The 20,162-nt window shown below is 38.1% G+C and overlaps 1 protein-coding gene across 4 annotated transcripts in view; it reads right to left on the reverse strand.

The window, feature by feature from the left end:
* Positions 1-15,070, reverse strand: part of Ptprz1 (protein tyrosine phosphatase receptor type Z1) — a 165,185-nt gene extending 150,115 nt beyond the window's left edge. For all 4 annotated transcript variants that reach the window (XM_063241532.1, XM_063241528.1, XM_063241524.1 and 1 more), the window contains exon 1: positions 14,850-15,070. In XM_063241532.1, coding sequence (XP_063097602.1) covers positions 14,850-14,907 — 58 coding nt within the window. In that variant the 5' untranslated portion in view covers positions 14,908-15,070. The remainder of the gene's footprint in view (positions 1-14,849) is intronic.
* Positions 15,071-20,162: the final 5,092 nt, after the last annotated feature.

Consider the following 20,162-nt stretch of genomic DNA (forward strand, 5'->3'; position numbering starts at 1 on the left):
TTCTTATTTTCTAAGGAAAACAATTTTTTAAACAAATTCTACAAGCCTCATAGTCTGCTCAAAACTCTGAAAGCAACAGATTCATAATAAAGAGCGCACAATACAGCTATTGACAGCAACAGGTAACCCGTGGCTGCGAAATACACAGTGCTTTCTCCAAGTCTGAATCAAACAGGATCTCACGTATCTCAGATCTTGTTCTGGGTGAAAAAGGATAAAAGGAACTGAGAGAAATGCTCTTGGCTGGCATTGGCTGGGGTGCTGGAGGGATGCAGAGGTGTTAGCCAGAGGGATCCGGTATCGTTTTGTTTCATTAAAAACCTAGCTTGACAGGAAACGGGGAAAACTTACCCAAAGAAATGGTGCATCCGCTGTGCAGGCCAAAAGTGGATTCTCCCACCACAACGTGGAATAAAGAAACTTATAGTCCTCTTTCTCTCATGTTTCTGGCCACAGTCATCTTTCTTCCCTTCGTCTGTATTCACTATTGTGCTCTATTCCAATCACTTAATTTTCTTTCTTAAAACTCTGAATGCCATAGTAAAAGCTTTAGGAAGTTGTTCATTATTATGTGCCAATTGAATTCAAAATCTATATAGACTCTCGGAGCTTTTCAAATGAGAATGTGATTTGATTGACCTAGTTTTTCTTTACCTTTGTAAAAATAAGAGGGATTGAATGAATGTGAGGGTGAATTGAATTCTAATTCCAAATGCTAGAAATGGGATCCCAAGTTTCTTAGTTTGTTCAAAAGTGTGTTGAATGAGTTGAGGTGGTGGCAACTTTTAACATTTAACTGCATATATCCTATAGTATTTCCTGTTACAAAGGATTGCTTTGGAAGGATTTTGACTCATGCCACAAGTACTTACTGAGCACCTATTATATGATCAAGAGGTCTTTGCAACCCAGAGGCTGTATGTGTTGAAGAGAACAGATTCCCTTTTGCAGAGACAGTAAGCTGTGGAAACAATTGAAATGCAAAACAAATTCTGGGCCATCAATGAGACGAGGATGGGTGGAAGGAATAATGATGTGTTAGGGAAAGTTTCAAAGAAGAGGCAAAGGATGACTGGGAATGCTTGAGTCCCAAAGCTCCCACAGAAAGGTAAAAAGCTTGTGCTAAAAGGAAGGAGCACACTTGTAGAGGTTCAAGAAAAGCTGAGAAGGCAGCCTGAGCCCAGGTTTCATTCAAGCACCTTGATGGCCTAGTATGTGACAGCCAAAGCCACATGAACTGACGTCTCTTCCCAATGATAAATAATATAAACAAGATCTTAGTAATCATTTTTTCAGATTCCCATAATTGGAAACTGTTGTTTTTTACATAAGTCCCTTGCAGAAGAATGTCTTTTTGAGAATCACAGAACACAAATCCCCTAAAGCGTTCCAGTATCCATTGCTACAATCTTGTGCAAAAAAAAAAGTCTTTTACCACCGGCCTTGGAAAACACAATAATCTATGTCAACTAATAAATACAAGATGTTTATTGAACTGTGCACATTTGACAAGTGAGCAGACTGGAGATTTCCTGAGCTAACAGTTGATGGGTTTGTTGCTATTTTCATAGCTAAGTGTGTGTATGTGTGTTATCTTTCATAACGTGGAATTTTCCAGCTATCTGGGACTTTCAGGTGAATTAACGTCTATAGCATGCAAAAAGAAGGAGGAGGAAGAAGAGAGGAAGAGGAGGAAGAGGAGGAGGAGGAGGAGGAGAAAAAGAAGAAAACCTTTTCATTTTTATTACTGAATCCAAATAAACCGTGTGAGGGTTAAATGAGTAAAAATTTAAAACTTCAGTCTATAACTCCTAAGTAGGGTTCTATGTGGACATATTAATATTTTCTCATGGTAATCCTGGCTTAATATATCAGAATGCAATAATCAAAGATAATTACTTCCATACAAAAATCCCATATCAATCTTTTCTTGATGGCCTGTTTTCAGGGAGATTTCTCCAGCAGTGCAATCACCCCACCAGATCTCCAACAGACTGTGCACAATAGCCTAAAAGACTCATACTAAGAAGCCAGCACTCCTCATGTATTTACAAGTGAAAATTTGCTGTTGAGAGCCACGCGCTGTCAGCAGAAGATCCAATCTGTTCACAGGAAAATGGTTTATGTGTCTTTATAATTAGCAGGGAGAATGTTTGGCTGAATACTTTATCTATGCTTGCTTGAATGCCTTAAAATCTAGTATAGCCTAAATCTCTTGTAACATTTGGAAAAACTGAAAGATTTTTCACACTAGCAGATGCTATAGGATTTTATAGTGTGAAGAGGAAAAGGAGGATGCCATGAGAAGCATTCTTCAAACTGGAACTAGAAGGCTGTCTTACGGGCATTTTACCATGGGTGTGGGGCTTGGTATACAGTTTTTCTAATAAGTTATTGAGGAACAGAGAAGCATTTTCTATTTTCTTGTTTAACTGTGTCAGGGATGCTGAATAGTTCAAAAGTACTGAAAATTAGGATGACAGTATGTTGGACTCTCGGGGAAGATGGAGGCAGCCCTGGAAACAGCCTTGTAGTATGGATGGGGCTCAGACTGTGCTGCACCTTAAAGAATTCCAGAGCAGCAGGGCCTAGCCACTCTTGGCGAGTTAAAAATGATTTACATTTTATGTTTCCTTTGCAGGAATCCAGTTTGCGGTTTGCATCGTTATCTACATCTGACATTTTTGAAAGTAGCGAAGGTTCATATGCATACTAACTCATTCTTTGAAGTTTCAGCATCAAGTGTTTACTTTTGTCACAGAATAGCAGCTGCCACCGCCAAGTTTAAGCCTCAAGTTGGGCCAAGCTTAGTGGTAGAAATTATGTGATATTTTCATAGGTGGAGGTATTGAACACAGTACATATATAGAGTGTATATATATATATATATATATATATATATATCCTATACATTTTGTTTATACATTTTCCTAGTTATGTGAACATGATGGGGTGGAATATTAAGAACAAGTGTACTCTGTAGTAGAAATTCAAAACTCAAGCAAACTATCCTTTGTATTCGATATGCCTTTTCCCCTCCTCTCTTTGGCGTTCCATATCACTATAAATGGAACCCAGAGCCTCATCCAAGTTAAGCAAGCGCTCTATCACTGAGCTACATACTCGGTCATTTTTATGTTATCTTGAGGCCAGGTCTTACTGAGTTTCCGAGGTTGCTTTTCATCACACAATCGTCCTTTCTCAGCTTCCAGAGTGACTGAGATTTTAGGCATGTGCCTCTACACCAGTCTTGCACCAAAAATAAGCAAATAATCTGAAGTGAATAATATAAGCATGCCTTTTTGTTTGAGCACAGAGAAAAAAGAGGAAGGGACACAGAAAATGCTCGCATCATGAAATGAAATGGCAAATGTTCATGTTCAAAAGGAAAAAGTGCATGTTGGAATTACATAAAACCTTTTTTAAAAATGAATTCATATCTTTGTCTCTCATTATTCTGACTTTTCACAGGCATAAAGTCGGATCAAAATAGACTGGAATTTATTTTAGTACTCTCTCCTTTAGTATGCTCCTGCCAGAGAATATTTTATACCTGAAGCTAGATTAAATCCTCAAAGGCAAAAGTATTTACAATCCTAATGTTCAAAATAAAGCACTACCAGGTTTGAGCACAGAATAAAATACATATACATGTACACATGGACATACATATTTTACATATATATCTTATCTATTTATGCACATATATCTATGCATATATACATATATACTTATTTTTCAAATAATTATATTGACTTTATATAAATAAACTTTACAAATAATTTCTTTACTCAGAAAACTTTTAAAAGGACTTTACTGGAACCAAATATATCTAGTAAAAAATATATTCAGTCATATTTTAATTAGACAAGACTTTTACATACAATCCTTAAGTAACATGTCAATATTTTTCATTCTACAAAGAAAAGTACATTTATGTTTTTGATACTTGCCACTTTCTCCCTCTCTTTACTAAAAGATTCATTAATTTACTACCTGCTATACCCTCAATGTATCACAAGAAATGTATAACAGATGACAAATCCTGTTGTATTGCTGATTATTTAAAAAGAAAAATGGCCAAAATTAATTTAGAAACAAAATCTGAGAAGCCAATTATTCTATGGATTGACTTCCATGGCAATGTGTATACAGAAAACACAAGTTGCAAACAATTTACAAGCACACTAATTTACGAGAGAGGAATACGGTAGTCTTTCTGCAGTCTGCATTTGTGCATATTAAAAAGGTCTACATATGCACTGACAAACTTCTGTTTGAAATGCCACAGTGGCACGGTATGTATGCTCATGCAGAAAGGTAAAGATGAGAGTTTGAAAGGTGAATGAATTAAAATTGTTTCCAGATGGGTGCTTGACAACATTAACCTGATGCTACCTACATGTGCAGGTTTTTCTATCTTTTTTTGAAAAGTTTGATTTCTTTGGTTAAACTGTGAGTATGATGTACACTAAAATACACCATTTTAGCAGCATCACTTCTTTATTTGCTACTCATCATCCACTCAGAGGAAATGTCTAGCTTCACTCTCTACGTTTTAGAGACTTTCAGTTCAACAAATAAGCAGACTTCAAATTACTATCCTCTCGCTCTCCTTTTCTTCCATCAGCAAGCATTTGCTACCTTCCTTCCCCTTCCTGTGTGCTTCTCCTCGCAGGGGAGACGTTCCCTCATTCTTCACGTCCTATCAATTATATCAGTTAGGTTTACGTCAAGTATTTCAACATGCTCCTTAAGTGTTAGAGTAGTATATAAATGAGATGGCTTAGCAGCATTGTACTCCAAATAATGGCGCATACTTCCTGTGTGATTGCCAGTCTAACAGCCTTTCAACCAAGCTTCATGATTCTCTTACTCATCTTCAACTCACTCTACACTCTGACACGTGATGTATCCTTCCTAATTACATTCACTCAAGTAATTCGTTTGCATAAAGCCCTGCAACAGTTTTCCATTGTGCAATGAATATATTTTAAATTCCAAGTCCTTCAGTTAGCCATTGGAAATCTTACCTATGATTTGGGACTTTCCACTACTACAAAACTTTGTAACATTACCCTCCTTCAAACACATCCTGATTCTGCCTCTGTAAATGCAGGATTCATTTTTTCCCCTGGTGCTCTTTATCTCTACAGTGATCCTGAAGCCCTGTGTGTCCTCCCTGCAGCCCCATCTCTTCCCAAAAATCTACTGAAGGTGAATTTAAGACTAAATATGTCTCCACAGAACTCACATTCTCACAGCCTGCAAATTTTGTCATATGTGAGAGCCACTCATGTATGGATCTTTCTAAATGGTGAAGGTTTAGTAGATCAATAGAGAAATAGTCTCTCCAGGGGAATATTTATCACAAGGAAGATGTTCAATAGTCACTGTATTGATTTGTTCTTATGTTACCACTGTTGACTATTAAGCAATTTAGGTCATCCGGAAAAGGTCACTGTTATCTTTTAAATGGAGTTATTAGTGTCTTTCAAATATAGTAAAACCAAAATAGCCTAAACTGATAAATAATGAAAATTTTATCTTCGAAACAACTCAAAATAAATCGCTGGATTGAAAAAAAAATACATACCTAATCTTATGTCTATTTCACAATAGAAAACAATACTCTAACAAATTATGCATGAATAAAAAAACAATGAGAAGTAACAGCAAAATGAAAGGTATTAGGTGCTGTGTCCTGATAAATGACACTTGAACTCCTCATCTTGGAATCTGGTTCATTTGCCCTCTCACTTACTGACAGGCTTAAATCTCTGGCCCAGATCCAACACTGACCTTCTGTATTCTAGCTTGCAGACCACAGGGTCAACCACAGTAGCTCATACTCCTCCTTTGAGGGTTACTCTGAAACTAAACTGTCCTAGGAAAAGAAAAGAGGAACAAGAAGTTTCCCAGCCAATCCTGTGGCACTGGATTGGTTTTGGAATAGCACAAAATCTGTTAATATCTCTACTTTAGGAAAGATGAACTAAGGTTAGTAGCATCATAGGGTTGATCCAATCTGTGGTTTTTAAACACCAGCTGCATTCTATAATAACCTAGGGAATTTTAAGAAACTACCCAGGTCTGGGCCCAGCACCTACACATGATGATATACTGAATTTGATACTTGGTTTTAGAAATTACTCAAGTGCATTAATGAGTTTCAGGGCTATAACAAGATATTGGGAAGACAGTGAACACTGGTCTCACATAGTTCTAGAGGCTAGAAAGTGCATGTGAAAGGGCGAGCAGATTTGATTCCTCGTGAGAGTCTTTTTCTTAGCTTACAAATGGCTGCCTTCTTGTGTAGTACCAAGAAACAGAGAACTGTCATCTCTTCCTCTTCTTTTAAGGACAATAATCTCAAACACCACAGCTCCACCCTCAAGATTTCTTCAGCTCTCAAACAGCTCATCTACAAATACACCATATTTAGGGTTTCAACACGAACTACAGAAAGGCAACACACATTCAGTCCATAACACTGGGTAAGACCATGGTGTGGCCAGACTGAGAAACCCCGATCTAGGTCACTGGAATCAACCTTTTAGTGCACTGCGAGAAATATGACAATACTACCCAAATGTCCTCTGACAATATCCTGTTCTGTAAGCAGATTCAATTTTGTACAACAGTATAGCAGTTAGTACTTTACTGTATGCTGTTTAAGAAAATTTGTCAAAATGCAAGTGAGTGAAATTTTAAGTTATTTTTAATCAAAGAACTATATAACTGTAAACCATGATAAAATATGGATCAGTCCTTACACCTGCTCAGCATTTTCTAAGCATGTAAGCAAAACTCTGTGACCATGGTGTCTGCTTAAAGAGATCATTTATAAAAAAAGCACCATTTCATTTATAAACTGAGTTAATCCCCTCAAAGAAAAGGGCTGATATCGAGACTCATCTTAGATAAATATGTGAAAGCATTAGGATTTTAGAAATAAGCAGTGCACTTAGTGATAGTGTAGTAAAAAATCAGAAAAAAATATGGACTAAATACTAAAGGGAAAGTCAGAAAGCTAGTTGTGGTGGTGCATGCCTGTAATCCCAGCACTCAGGAGGCTGAGGCAGGACGATCACTGCAAGTTTGAGACCAACTTCGGCTACAAAATGAATTCAAGGCCAGCCTGAATTCCATAATGAGAGTCTGTCTCAAAAAGACAAAAAAAAAGGCAGAGAGAGATGACAGAATGATTCTTTAGGAGTTGAAAGGTTTACTCTCTAATCATCATTATAATTATTTTAATGGAAAATCTCCTCTACTAATTAATGTTACACTTCCAAAATGTATGAGAACTATATTTCCAAGATCTGTAAATATGTCTCTTCTAATGTGTAGATAATTTGACTTCTGCTTACTACATAAGACTAGAAAGCTTACATTAAATAGGACTCTGAAGAACTGAGTTTACTTTAATATCTCTGGGCAAATACTAGAGGGAAAATGAAGACAGCACTATTTCAACAGACCGGACTTTTCAGAAGAAACAATTGTTAACATATCTTTTAAAAATTATTTCTCAAAATTACATTAATAAGGCAAAATATTTTTTACTATTTTCCTCAAATACCATCAGTCTCCTCATTATCAAACTTTTCTTCACCAAGCTGCTGAGAAAAACTATATTGATTTGATATTTTAAATTCATGTTTAAGGAAGTAAAGACAGAGAAAATAGCAACCTCCTTTACAAAAAAAGAGGGATGAAAGATTACTTAATGAGAAGAAAATCAAGCAAGATACTAAAAAAAAATTGTCTCCTTTTTTTCTGCTTGACTCCTATGATGATTTCTAATTCCTTCCAAGTCCACTTTCATTTGAATTTAACTCAATTCCAAAATTTGATGAGCATGTATTATACACAGAGCTAAGCAAGGTGCTACACATCATCTCCAGGATTAATGAGGAAACGTCAGAAGTACACACAACCACATAACACAATTGTGCTTCCCATCTGTTGTCTATTTTTCAAAACTGTCTTGGGCCACTTACTGACTGCTCGATGAGAGAGGATCTATCCAATACTACAGCTTTTAGCTGACTGAGAATCAGTCTTTGGGGATTCAGGGCACTTTATTTCTCATTACTGACCAAATTATACCACTACTTTCCCATTTCTGACATGTGAGAAACACACAGAGGAAGGCATTTACTGACTGACACCCTGATCTTTTGATACCCATCAGAGATGCACAGATGCCAACACATGTACAATTAAATCCTCACTCAGGGTGGGCTCCAGTAAATACACTCGCAGCACCAGTCATGGGCATTTTAGTCTTCGTGTAGGGACAGTGTCTGGACCTCAACAGTGTTTACATACTTTTTTTTATAGAGAATCAATGAAAATGAATTTGTGCTGCAAGAAGTAGCATTAAAAATTAACCTATCAAGGTAAATGTGGACCAAAATCTTGAATTGGAATCAAAATCAAAACCTATGGGATTGGCTTATCTGAACAACAAAAAGCTAGTGCTGTGTAAGAAGGCTTATGATAGAGTCTGAGACCCTGGCATAAAGCAAAATCTACCAAGAATCAACAAATAGGATAACATCAAGTTCAAAACCTTCTGCACTGCAAAAGAGACAATAAACAGAGCAAAGAGACAACCTACAAAGTAGGAAAAAATATGCCAGCAACTCCTCAGACAGAAGAATAGTATTTAGATTATATAAGTAATTTTTTAAAATTAGACCCTTTAAAATAAAAGACTCAACCAAAAATGGGCTACTAAAATGATTAGATACTTCCCAGAAGAAATATTACAAATGGCCAATAAATACATGAAGAAATGTTCAGCATCACTAATCATTACAGAAATGAACATTAAAACAACACACAGATTCAATTTTACCCCAGAAACAAGAGTTATTGTTTAAAAAATCCAATAACAGCAAATGCCAGTGAGGTTCCGGGAAAAAGAAACTCTTCTACACTGGTAGTGGGAAGAAAACATACTATAATCATTATAGAGATTCCTCAAAAAACTAAAACTGGAAATTTTATTTGCCACAGGTTTTCCCCTTCCAGCTATCTTTTCCAAAGAGTTAAGGACATCATACTACAGTGATAAATGCACATTCACATTTACACCATGCAACTCATAAAGTTAAATCTTAGAAGCAGCCTGTACAGCCACCAGTACATGAATGGATAAAGAAGAGGCATAGTCACATACAATCGAGTACTACTCTGCCATAAAGAATGAAAATGTAAATTATTTGTAGGAAAATCAACGCACTTAATGTTAAGAGAACTAAATAAAACATATAAGCTTAAATTTTGCAAAGTTTCTCTGATGTAAGAAACCTAAGAGATAAATAAAAGGCAAAATAAAAGATAAATGATAGGAAACAAGGAGATAGATCTTTCTCAGAAGGTAAGGGGATCAAGAGAGAGCAAAGAGGAAAGGAGAAGGTGGGGATGGAGTGAAAAAAAGGATTAATATGTTTATACACATGTACCAACTCCCCATAAGGAATGCAACCACTATGTACTGCAAGCATGCACTAATAAAAGTATTTTTAAAATCATAAATACCACAAAATAAATGATCAGAACAGAAAAATTAAGATTTATAAGCACCTTCCTCAGGTGCTAGCATGAAGCCTAGCATTAATGAAATACAGTCCTCGCCCACAAAGAGCTGGCTTAGTGGGAGAGACAGATAAACTGGAAAACAATACAGTGGATGCTAGAACAAGTTACAGGAAAGGTGCTATGGGAACAAACCACTTGCTTCCAAATGACCAGCTGTTCAACCCTTATCCTTATAGGTCACCAACTGGCCACAAAATTTCTTCACCTATGGTCCCTCTACCACTGGCCACCACACTGTCTCTGTGCTGTTGCAGGACTGACCCAGCACAGGCCCACAGTAAGTATCATGCATCCACACTTCAAAGAATTTTAATAACTCTAGAAATTTTCATAGTTGAGTTTTAGCCATTACTTTTTCAGTTATTGTTTGTTATCGCTTTCCTAAAACAGCACTAGTCACTACCAAATCTACACTGCTCTTGATGGTGCCTAAGATAGCCACTTGGAACTAAACGAACAACTGAATTGTGGTAAAAGAAGTGAAGGATTTCACTGTAATATATTTTATAATGACATCTGTCTAGTAGCTAAGGTGGAGTGGATGGTACAGTGGTAAAATATAACTGTTTTAGGATTGTGTAATATAATAAAGTAAATTTGCCCTTAATGCTTAATACAGTGTAGTATACAATACAGATTTCAATTGGTTTCCTTTGATAACCTGAAGTTCCAGGTAAGAATTACTTCAAATAAGACATTTAAAGTTAAGGCACAAGTGAAATATAAATGATATCACACACATAATTTGTTCTGTAAATTGGCTGAGCTTTTACCATTGCCATTCTCCACAGAGTGGGAAGCATCTGAGTTAACACATTTAACATATTAAGAGATATTTGAAAAAGGCCGTGTTTCTCAACCAGCTGTGAATGAAGAAATTATCTTGAAAGTTCTATTTCAAGGTTTTAGGGGCTGGGAATGTTGCTCAGGGGTAGGACTCTTGCTTTGCATGTACAAGTCCTTGGGTCAAATCCCCAGCAACATACACACACACACACACACACACACACACACACATATACACACACAAAAGGCTTTAGGGTAGGAGCTGAATTAGATCAGCGGTACTGCGATCCTCATTAGTGTCAGGACTCTGTCTGATCATGTACTGTGAATTTATTAGTGCCCAGCATGGCATCTAGCATATGTCAGTGCTTGGTAAACATTTAATGAATAAGTAAAGCAGCATAGATGGAACTATTTTACGTCTGGAACAGACCATGGCGGTCATTATATGAACCTACACATTTGTCAAAAATTTCAGGACACTACACTAAAAATAATGTCAATTTATACCTTAAAATTTTTAAAAGGGAAAATAATATGATAATACATGGGGGAAAGCCATGAAGCAGGCCCACAAGAAAGCAAACAGAACTGTGAAATGCAATATCTCCTTCTATACCTTCTATACCATGTAAGCAACTTAGTGAATCAAGAAACTTATCTGGTGGGACTGGAAAGAGAAAAAGCCTCAGACCCTTGAGACAAACATAATGTTCATACATAAGTCATTTGTGTACCTTGGTTTCCTCATCTATAAAATAACTAAGATGGAAACTTCTGCCTTAAAGAGTTCTGTGAAAAATGAAATCAGAAAATGAATGAGGTGCTTAGCACCCTACCAGTGCCAGGTAGACACCTGCCCGGATGTTAAATGGAATAAAACACAAACTTATCTCCCCAATCCAGCCCTTCCTCTGAGGTCCTCTCCTCCTGACTGAGAGGGGTCTACTTCCATGCTACAGAATAAGAAGGTGGCAAGAGGAGGGAGTTAAGCAAGGCTCCCAGGTTGGACATAACTCAAGTCTTTTTAGAGTAAGAGGAATGGGGAAAGATGGTCATACTTCCAGAAAAACCTGAATTTTTTGCCAGAAGCTAAATTCCCAAAATAAAATTTTTAAGCAAGATCCTTAATCTCTAGCCCAGACATGAGAGCAGAAATGAATTCATCAATGAAATGATGTATTTTGGCAAACTTCCCTGAGTGGAATCAACCACAGTCTACATAAAAAAGAGAGAGAATTGAAATAAAGACAACTGCTATCTGCTGATCAAAAGTAATTAATAGTCTGAATGGAGGCTAGTTATTTGGGGCAGGGCATGAATATATCATATTTGTGGTTACAAAATATTTTCTGAGGATAAACTGACCAAGTTGAGTCACAACACATATTGAATTTCACTGACTCCATACCTAGGATGAATGAAGTAATTAATTATTCCGGGGGCATTAGGTGTGATTTTTATTTAATATGTCTCCTAAAGCAGTAAGACATGACTAAGGAGGCTCAGGATCTAACCACTACATATTTAATAACAATATTTACACATTTGAATCTAGTGTATACTGCAACACTGTAAGTCATCGAATTCAAATATCCTGAGTTCTTATTAATGGAAAGAAATTATTCCTTAAAAGCTCTTACAACACTTCGCTGTCCTCTATGACTCATTGTGAAACCTCCTTACAGGAAAGCCACTGCAGTTTTCCTCTTAACAGACACCTGTGTCAGTGCATTAAGAAAAGATCTGTTTAAATCCATATACTCTAATGATAATTCTTCTGCTTGGAGAGTCCTTTGAAAGGAACAATTGTTCTATTTGCCCAGTTCAAACCATCAGATCACTTGGGATGCACAAGGTGATATTGCCCTGATCATGAAGATGACTTCCGTAATCGCCAACAATGAATGCTGTGGTAAACAAGCTGTTCCTGAATAATGGTAAAATCAGCAGCCTAAGGTTCCAAATGTATACCAGGTCCAATTTGAGCTGGCGCAGAAAGGGTCAGTCAGTGCGCAGACTGGTACTGGGTGCCCAGCACACATTCCAGCAAGCTGGATGCCGCCAAAGATACTGACAATGAGGTATAAACCATCTCAAACACTAAGGTAGGTGCTGAAGGAAAAATAATTGAAGTGGAAGCCAAATTTTTCATTTGTAAATAATGTGTCTTGGTTTCCCAAAATATACTACAAGATCAAGCTATCTGTCCCATTTGAAGTAGCTATTGTCCCAGATCAGCCTGTTAGCAACAAGTGGAAAAGCCAATACTGATGAAGACTGGTGCAAAATTAATCATCTTTTTCATCTTAAAAATGTTTTTTTTTTGAGTTCTAACAAGTTTATATCCTATGTCATTATAAAAACTTGGGATAGTCTTAAACAGTGAATTTAGTTCTTACCCTTAAATTATACATTATCAAAGAGTTAAAGAAAATGTCCTGGGCCAGGGATTTAGCTCAGAGGTATAAGCACAAGGTCATGAGTTCAATCCCTGGTACAAAAAAGAAAAAAAGAAAAAAAAAAAAAAAAGAAAGAAGGAAAGAAAGAAAATGTCCAATAAGCTGAAATCTGTGTAATCAAAACCGGCTAAAAAATATAACTCAGCTAATTAAAACAATTTTGCAAATATAGTATATTTATATAATGGAACATTACTTAGCCACAAAAAGAAAAGATGTACTAAAACAAAGCATGTATGATCCTTGGAAATATTATGCTAAGTAAATGAAGGTAGACATAAAAGGCCTCATGCTGTGAAATGTCCAGAATAGGTATATATAGACATAATGTAGAACACTGGTTGCCTAGAACTGGTGTCAAGAAGAGTGGGAAATAATGGCTAACAAACATGGGGTTACTTTTCAGAGTGATTAAAATGCTCTGGAATTAGATATTAGAGATGGCTACACAACTTCATGAATATCCTAATCATCACTAAACCATACACTTCAAAACAATAAATCGCATGTCAATTCCACTCGAATTTTTAAAAAATTCGCAATATTCTCTGGCATGTGGCTTTGATGAGGTACAAAGTAACACCCTGGTTTGTTTCCTTAATACAGCCAGAGCTACTTAAACAATTCAGGTATCCAGAGAATCTGAGCTTGTTAGAAGAAATCTATAACAGAAATGCAGAAATATAAATTCAACAGGTGTCCATTTAATGACCAACATGCTTTTAAAAAATATCTTCCCTTCTCCAGAACCAACTGTAAGGTTTCTGAGTAAAGCAGAACCAGGGGTGTCCCATTTCTGTCAATCTTACATGTCCTTTATGTGCATCAGATTAGCCTTGAGCAACTTCATAAAGTTTGTGGAATCTAAATCTGGCCAATGAATGTAGATAGCTATTGTTCAATTTGCACCATATCTGCAATACAGTTCTCATGAGTTAGAACTTCAAAATGATTTTTCCTTGCAAAGGTCACTGCCAACACCAGCACTATCCATTGGATGAAAATATAAGCTTAACACAATCTTCATTCTAAACAATCTAAATTTTAAAAAGCAGATGATCTGACTGAAAAGAGTTAACTACTATACGTCCTCACAAGCTAAGGCACACTTGCTCATTTCAGGTAAATATCTCCAGATCACTTATTACATTCCATCGAGAATAAAAATTCCCACGAAAGAGACATGTCTCACACAAAATTCAAAAATCTAAGGTCACAATTCTTATGGAAAATGGCTGGCAATCCTAAATCTGCATCCCAGACGCATATTCAAACTGCCGATTTCAGGGTGGAATATCAGTTTAAAACATGTAGCCTGGAAGGGGATGGATGAAAGCTGAGTCCACGGACAAACACACCTGCCCACTCCTCTCCTTGGACTTTGGCAGCAGGGGCAGAACACTTAAAGAGATTTTCATGGAAACTTTTTTTTTAGAGATTGCCTAGACTTGCATGTGACTAAATTGAAAGTGCTACAAACACTGAAGAGTCAGGCTGGTGCTTGCTCCTCTCAGCGCTACCTTGCAGGTGTGTGTTTGTGTACGTGTGCAGCTCCCATCACACACGTGCCTTTTTCCATTTAAGTCCATAATGTTCGTAGCATGAAGACGAACGACAAAAATGGAGTGCCTGACCCAGCCCCTCGCCCCGGTCGTATTTATGGTCACTTGTTATTTTTTAAAATGCGTTTCTTATTTCCATACTTTGCGAAAGACAGCGCATCAGGGGCAGGGACGCGGCACTGAGCCTCCGGCGGGGTCCTCTGGTCCCCGGGCTCGGGCAGCGCCGGGCGAGGCGGGAGCACAGGAGGGGGCGCGTCTCCCACGCGGCTGACTCCGGCGCCGTGGCCGCGGGATCGGGGTGCCGGTCCCTCTTGGCTGCTTGCTCTAGATGGCGGCGGCAGCTGGGCAGCGAACGTCTGAACCCCCGCCCCCGAGTCGCGCCCCGCGATGCGGAGCAGGCACCCCGCGAGGTCGCTCCACTCACCCAGGCGGCAAAGGCACAGGAGCGGAACGCACGCGAGGAAGCGCCGGAGCGCGAGCATCTCCAGACGGCGGGGTCCTCACCGCGCGGCTGCGGGGTCTGCTGCTCTCCGTTAAGTCTCCGGGGTGCGAGCGAGCGAGAGCGAGAGAGAGGAGAGGGCGAGAGGGCGAGAGCGCCGGAGCCACGAGTCCCCGGCGCGGGCGCGGGCCGAGTCCCTGCCGCACCGCCTGAGCCCGCCGGCGGCCGCGCTCTGAGCGCTCCGAGCGCCGGCCCGGTGCTATGCGCGCTCCGGCCGCGAGGTGCGCGGCGCTGCGGGGCGGGGCGGGGGCCGGCGCGGGAGGAGGGCGCACGCCGGTCGCGCGCGGGGTCCGGGGCCGGGCCGCAGCGCCGTCCCGAGGCGGCGTGGGGTGTGTGGGGCGTTCCCCGCCGACGCCCCGCCCCTGCCCCCGCGGGGAGTCCTGCCTGGGCCCGGGGGCGCCCCGGGGCTTAGAGTCTGGCGCGGAAAACCTCTGGGTTCAGACTTCCTCCGCCGGGGAGAGAAGGGGAGGCTGGACCCCCATTGCGCGCACAGCCGGAGGCCGGCCTCTGGGCTTCCCCGCTGGACACGGTTTCGTTTTATTGTTGTGTTCTCTCTAGATACTAAGTGGACCCAACCAGAAAGTGCCGGAGGCACCTGGGTAAACTGGGTTCTCTCCTCACCCCCTTTCTTCCTATTTCCAAATAACTAAACTATTCGGAGACCCCGGTTCCCTCAGGGCAGTTGAGTGCCTGTCATCTCCAGGCTTGTCTGTGACCTGCCTGACGCTGATCTTCCCGAGATCTTCGCCGAGTGCTGCTGCGCAGGGAGCTTTCAACGCCTCGGTGGTCCTTGGGGCCTCCTTGCACAGGGGCCTGTGGGAAAATTTTTAATTGTTGGACTGAAGGGTGCACAAAAGAAAAATAATACAGCCTTCCGCTGCCTCAACGCTGGAAATGCCTTCGTGTGTGTACTTGTTTCTATGGTGGCGTTGTGTTTGGAAGTAGACTGCGAAGTCCTTGATGTTAGGCAATTTGCTTTAGTGTTATAACCCCAGCTCTTAGCACATCGAGAAAAAAATAATTCAGTACGAGTTCCCTGTATGTTTGTGGGATTAACTCAAAGTTCAAAGGCAATGATGGTAAAGCAATTGGTGGTATCTTCCAAGGGCTTGAATATATCGAGTTGTGAAAATGCAAGAGATTTTCATGTATATGACATCCTTTAGCTATTAATATATTTCCCACTCACAAGAGACCCAGTTTGGAGCCTTTTAGGAGTCCAGTCTAAGGCAAAAAAAAAAAAAAAAAAAAAAAAAAAAAAAGAAAGGAAGAGTTTTGGAGTTGTCCCCTGTATTAGTAACAGTCTGATGTAGGTTTAGGTACAGTATGTACTGCCGTCTTCTGTTCTTGTCTCAAAAATAGTATTCTAGCTTTACAAAATTTAAAGAATACTCATTGCATCCAAATTGAGTTCAGCTGTTACTACCAGCTCTCACGAATTCCCAAAGCCTCTGAACACTTGGCTAAACGTGCAGAGCTAATGATGCAGCTTGCTATCGCTTCAGATATTAACTGTAGCCATGTAGTAGCAGGTTTTGGAACTATTTAGAATATTTATTCAAGAATACAGATCAATATTTTAAAAAATTGACCCTGGCACTTATTTTTCCAATGGAAAAATAGAAGTTTTACAATTTTTACAAGAATTATAATGGCAATTGGTATTTGGTCATACTAATTTCTGCATAAGAAGAAACTTTTGAGCCACTTTTACTGACATAACAAAATGCATATCAAACTAGAAACGTAAGGAAAATTTATTGATTGTGGACTGAAATAGGCAGGGAAATTTCCTAGATAGGATCCTTAAAAAAAAAAATAGATGTCAACAGGGCTCAGATGAAGAATGAAAGAAGCAGATGCCATTCATAATTTTAAAACTAGCACAAATTAAATTTGAGTAGATTGAAAGGATTCATACTATGGTGAACACTGATTTCCTTGTGGAGCGTCTTGCCTCTGAAATACTGAGCTGCTTAACTAGAATGCTAACACTAAGAGAACCATAAAAGAAATTAGAAAGAACCTGAACTTTTTAGAAGCGCTGATAGGGGAAATTATCAAGTGTACTCCATTGTCCTCTGAGAATAATCCAGCAATAACAACTATTACCTTCTTTTCTAAGTTGGCCCAGAATGTCTCATTACTGGTCATTTTTTTAGTGTTAGATAACCAAAGTCACTATTGAAATAAAATTCCCCTAGTAAAAAAGATCAGGTGAATCTATGGTGTTGGCTAGTTCCATTCTCATAGTTAAGGTTATTTCATTCACCTGAGAAAGCAAAAATATTACTTGAGGAACTAGCATATTTCACTGATATTTCTATGAGGAGCAAAATGGCAGTCAATTCCATGAGATCTAGTAATAGCTAGGAAGACTCCCTTAGAGGATCCGTTAATGTTGATCTGATTGTCCTCAGGAGAAGTTAAGGAATGGCAGCTTGAGGGCTTTGATATTAGGTCCCAGAAAGAGCCCAGGAATAGATAAAAGAGAAGACATAAGGAGGGCAGGAGAAGCCAAAATGTACAGTGTGTTGTACTATTCATGATCATGTCTGAGATGTACTGCCTGCTCAGTACTGTATACATTAACCATTGTGAGCTAAAGTTATAAACTGGTGAAACTACATGGCTTCATGTAGAGTCTGAGTGTGTGTATGTGTGCGTGTGTGTGTGCACACATGCATGCAGGGAAAGCGAGATAGTGAGACAGTAAGAGAGATAAAAAAACTATCTAAAGCATTAACTTACCTTGGTTATTAGACACTTTTGTTTTTCATCTACATACCATGCTGAATCATTTTGTAAATTCAAACTCATGTGTAAACCAGGGCTCTGGGAATACCATCACTCTCAGGATTCATGATCTACCATTTAATATGAAAGGTATAAACAGAGAAGTGATTATATCAGTTAGGCCCACAGGTTAAGGAATATTTCTGGAGGTTGATAATGGCTATTTCATTGAAAATTTGACAAAACTTTCAAAACTCATAATTTTCATCTGACCAAGTAGGGTTGTTTAAATTTTATTTTTATAGTCATTTGCTCATTTAACACATTCCTATTGTGTGTTTACAGTATATCATATACTATTTAAACATGAATTACACATCTCTGTCATAGAAGGATTAGAAAAGATCTGTGCATACAACCAATAAATAAAATAGAAGATGACCTGCCAAATTTAAATGAAAAATAAACAATGAGTAATTTTATAATATGGAATAAATGTTCATGCACTATGATGTATTAAAGTTAGTCAATAAAACTGATGAATAGTTTTAGTATAATGAATAATTTTAATACAAAATTTCCTTTATTTCATCCTATGCATAATTTGAGGCACATCAATGCAATATTTTTTAAAAAGTAATTGTTTATCTGAAATTCAAATGCAAGAGTGTGCTCTGTATTTTTATTTGTAAATTTGATAATTACACCTTGGTATCCTCAGCAACTGTTTGACATCAGATATATTTACTTATCATTATGAAATGTCCATAATTCTCATAAGATTCCTTATCCCTCAAATTACTTCCAAAGTATCTCTAATATGAATACAAGTCACTGTGAATTTGGAAAAGCAAATTTTATTTTGACTCAAATTCAGTGGAAGTGCTACGAGACTACAGAATATTGTATAGTCATTGAATAATATGTAGAATTAAAGGAGAAGTATAATATGCCTCTTGTAATATGACAAGAATAAATTGTTCCTCTTTGGCTTTCAGAAATTATTGCTTCCTTTTATTGATTGTCATTGAAAAATATATGGGTGCAAATGTCAGTAAATTGAATTAATTATTTACTGGCGACTATAGTAATAGTCATTTCTTTATAAGCAAGATATAATTTTGGTAATTGCAAGTTTTCAGAAACATCTCATTTTCCTTGAAATTGCATATTTTAGATTGTTAGGATAGATATGGCTCATGTTTTACACGTATTATACAAGTTTTGTGCACATCTTCTGACTGATACAATGCATCTACTTAGTATTCTTGTAATGTAATGAATTCCTGAATAAGACTAAAAAGTGATTTTACTTTCTGCAGGATAGTCAAATCTTTTAAATTGATTCCTCTTCCTCATTAGTTTCTACCCACAACTAAATTCATTCCTTCCTGCCTGAACTTTGCATCTTCATTTCTAATAACCCCTAGGAGATTGCTAGGTGACTTGTTACTGTGTTTTTCAGTGTCAGGTGAAAAACAGGAAGCAGGGATTTCACTGAAAGTGCCAGGGGTGAGGGTAGTGTGGCACCCCGAGTCCATCTGACAGAGGCAGAGAGGAAAACCGCAGCATGTTGCATAGTTAACCTTTTTGTATCCTGTAATGATCCACTGTAAAAAAACTGTAACATATTACATTCACAGTATGTAATTGAGTTAAAATAATAATTAGGAACATAAACAGGTAGGGATCCTTTTTTCTATGTGAAGAAAACTTGATGTAGTATAAGTTTCAGAATAATTCTTTCTCATGGTCTACAGAACAGTCTTCTTTTTATATTTTGTGTATAGCTCAGTGCCATAAGTGCCTGCCTGGCCAGCGAAAAGTTGTAAATTTGATCCCCAGTACAAAAAAAATGGTTAGAAAAAATTAACTGTAAATTCTGAAAATATTTGTAGATGAATATTATTTAAATCTCAGCTTTTTTCCTCTCTTAACAAGAAAACATGCTGTCAATGAGCCTAAATTTGTCTTTCTCTACACTGCTGCTACAAAACACAGTAGGCTAGTTTGCAATAACAGAAATCTATTTTTACATCGTTGGAATCAGGGAAGTTCAATGTGTAGGCAACAGCAGATTTGAACTCCGATGTGGGTGCAATTCTTGATTCTTAAAGGCTTTTTTCTTGCTATAGCCCCATATAGTCAAAGAGAAAGACAACTCTCTGCTGCCTCATTTATAAGGGCATTAATTCCATTCATGAAGAATCTCTTTTCCTGACCTAATCACTTCTCAGTAATACTATCTTTAAAAACTAACATACTGAAGATTAGGTTTCAATATATGAATTTTTGGGGGACACAAACATTCACTTTGTGGCTGGTCTCTTAATTACAGTATTTGATCTGTTTTGATGGTATCTTAATTTAAAATTTCATTCATTCATGGGTATGTCTCTTTTTGTATATTTTTAAAATTAATAAGTGATTAAAACATCATGGTACTGACACAAAGGCAGCCATATGCACCCACGGAGTAGAATAGAAGAAGCAGAAACCACT

The sequence above is a fragment of the Cavia porcellus genome, unplaced genomic scaffold (assembly GCF_034190915.1).
Source record: "Cavia porcellus strain 051 isolate PalLab524CR breed Dunkin Hartley unplaced genomic scaffold, mCavPor4.1 scaffold_2, whole genome shotgun sequence".
Classification (NCBI taxonomy): Eukaryota; Metazoa; Chordata; class Mammalia; order Rodentia; family Caviidae; genus Cavia; species Cavia porcellus.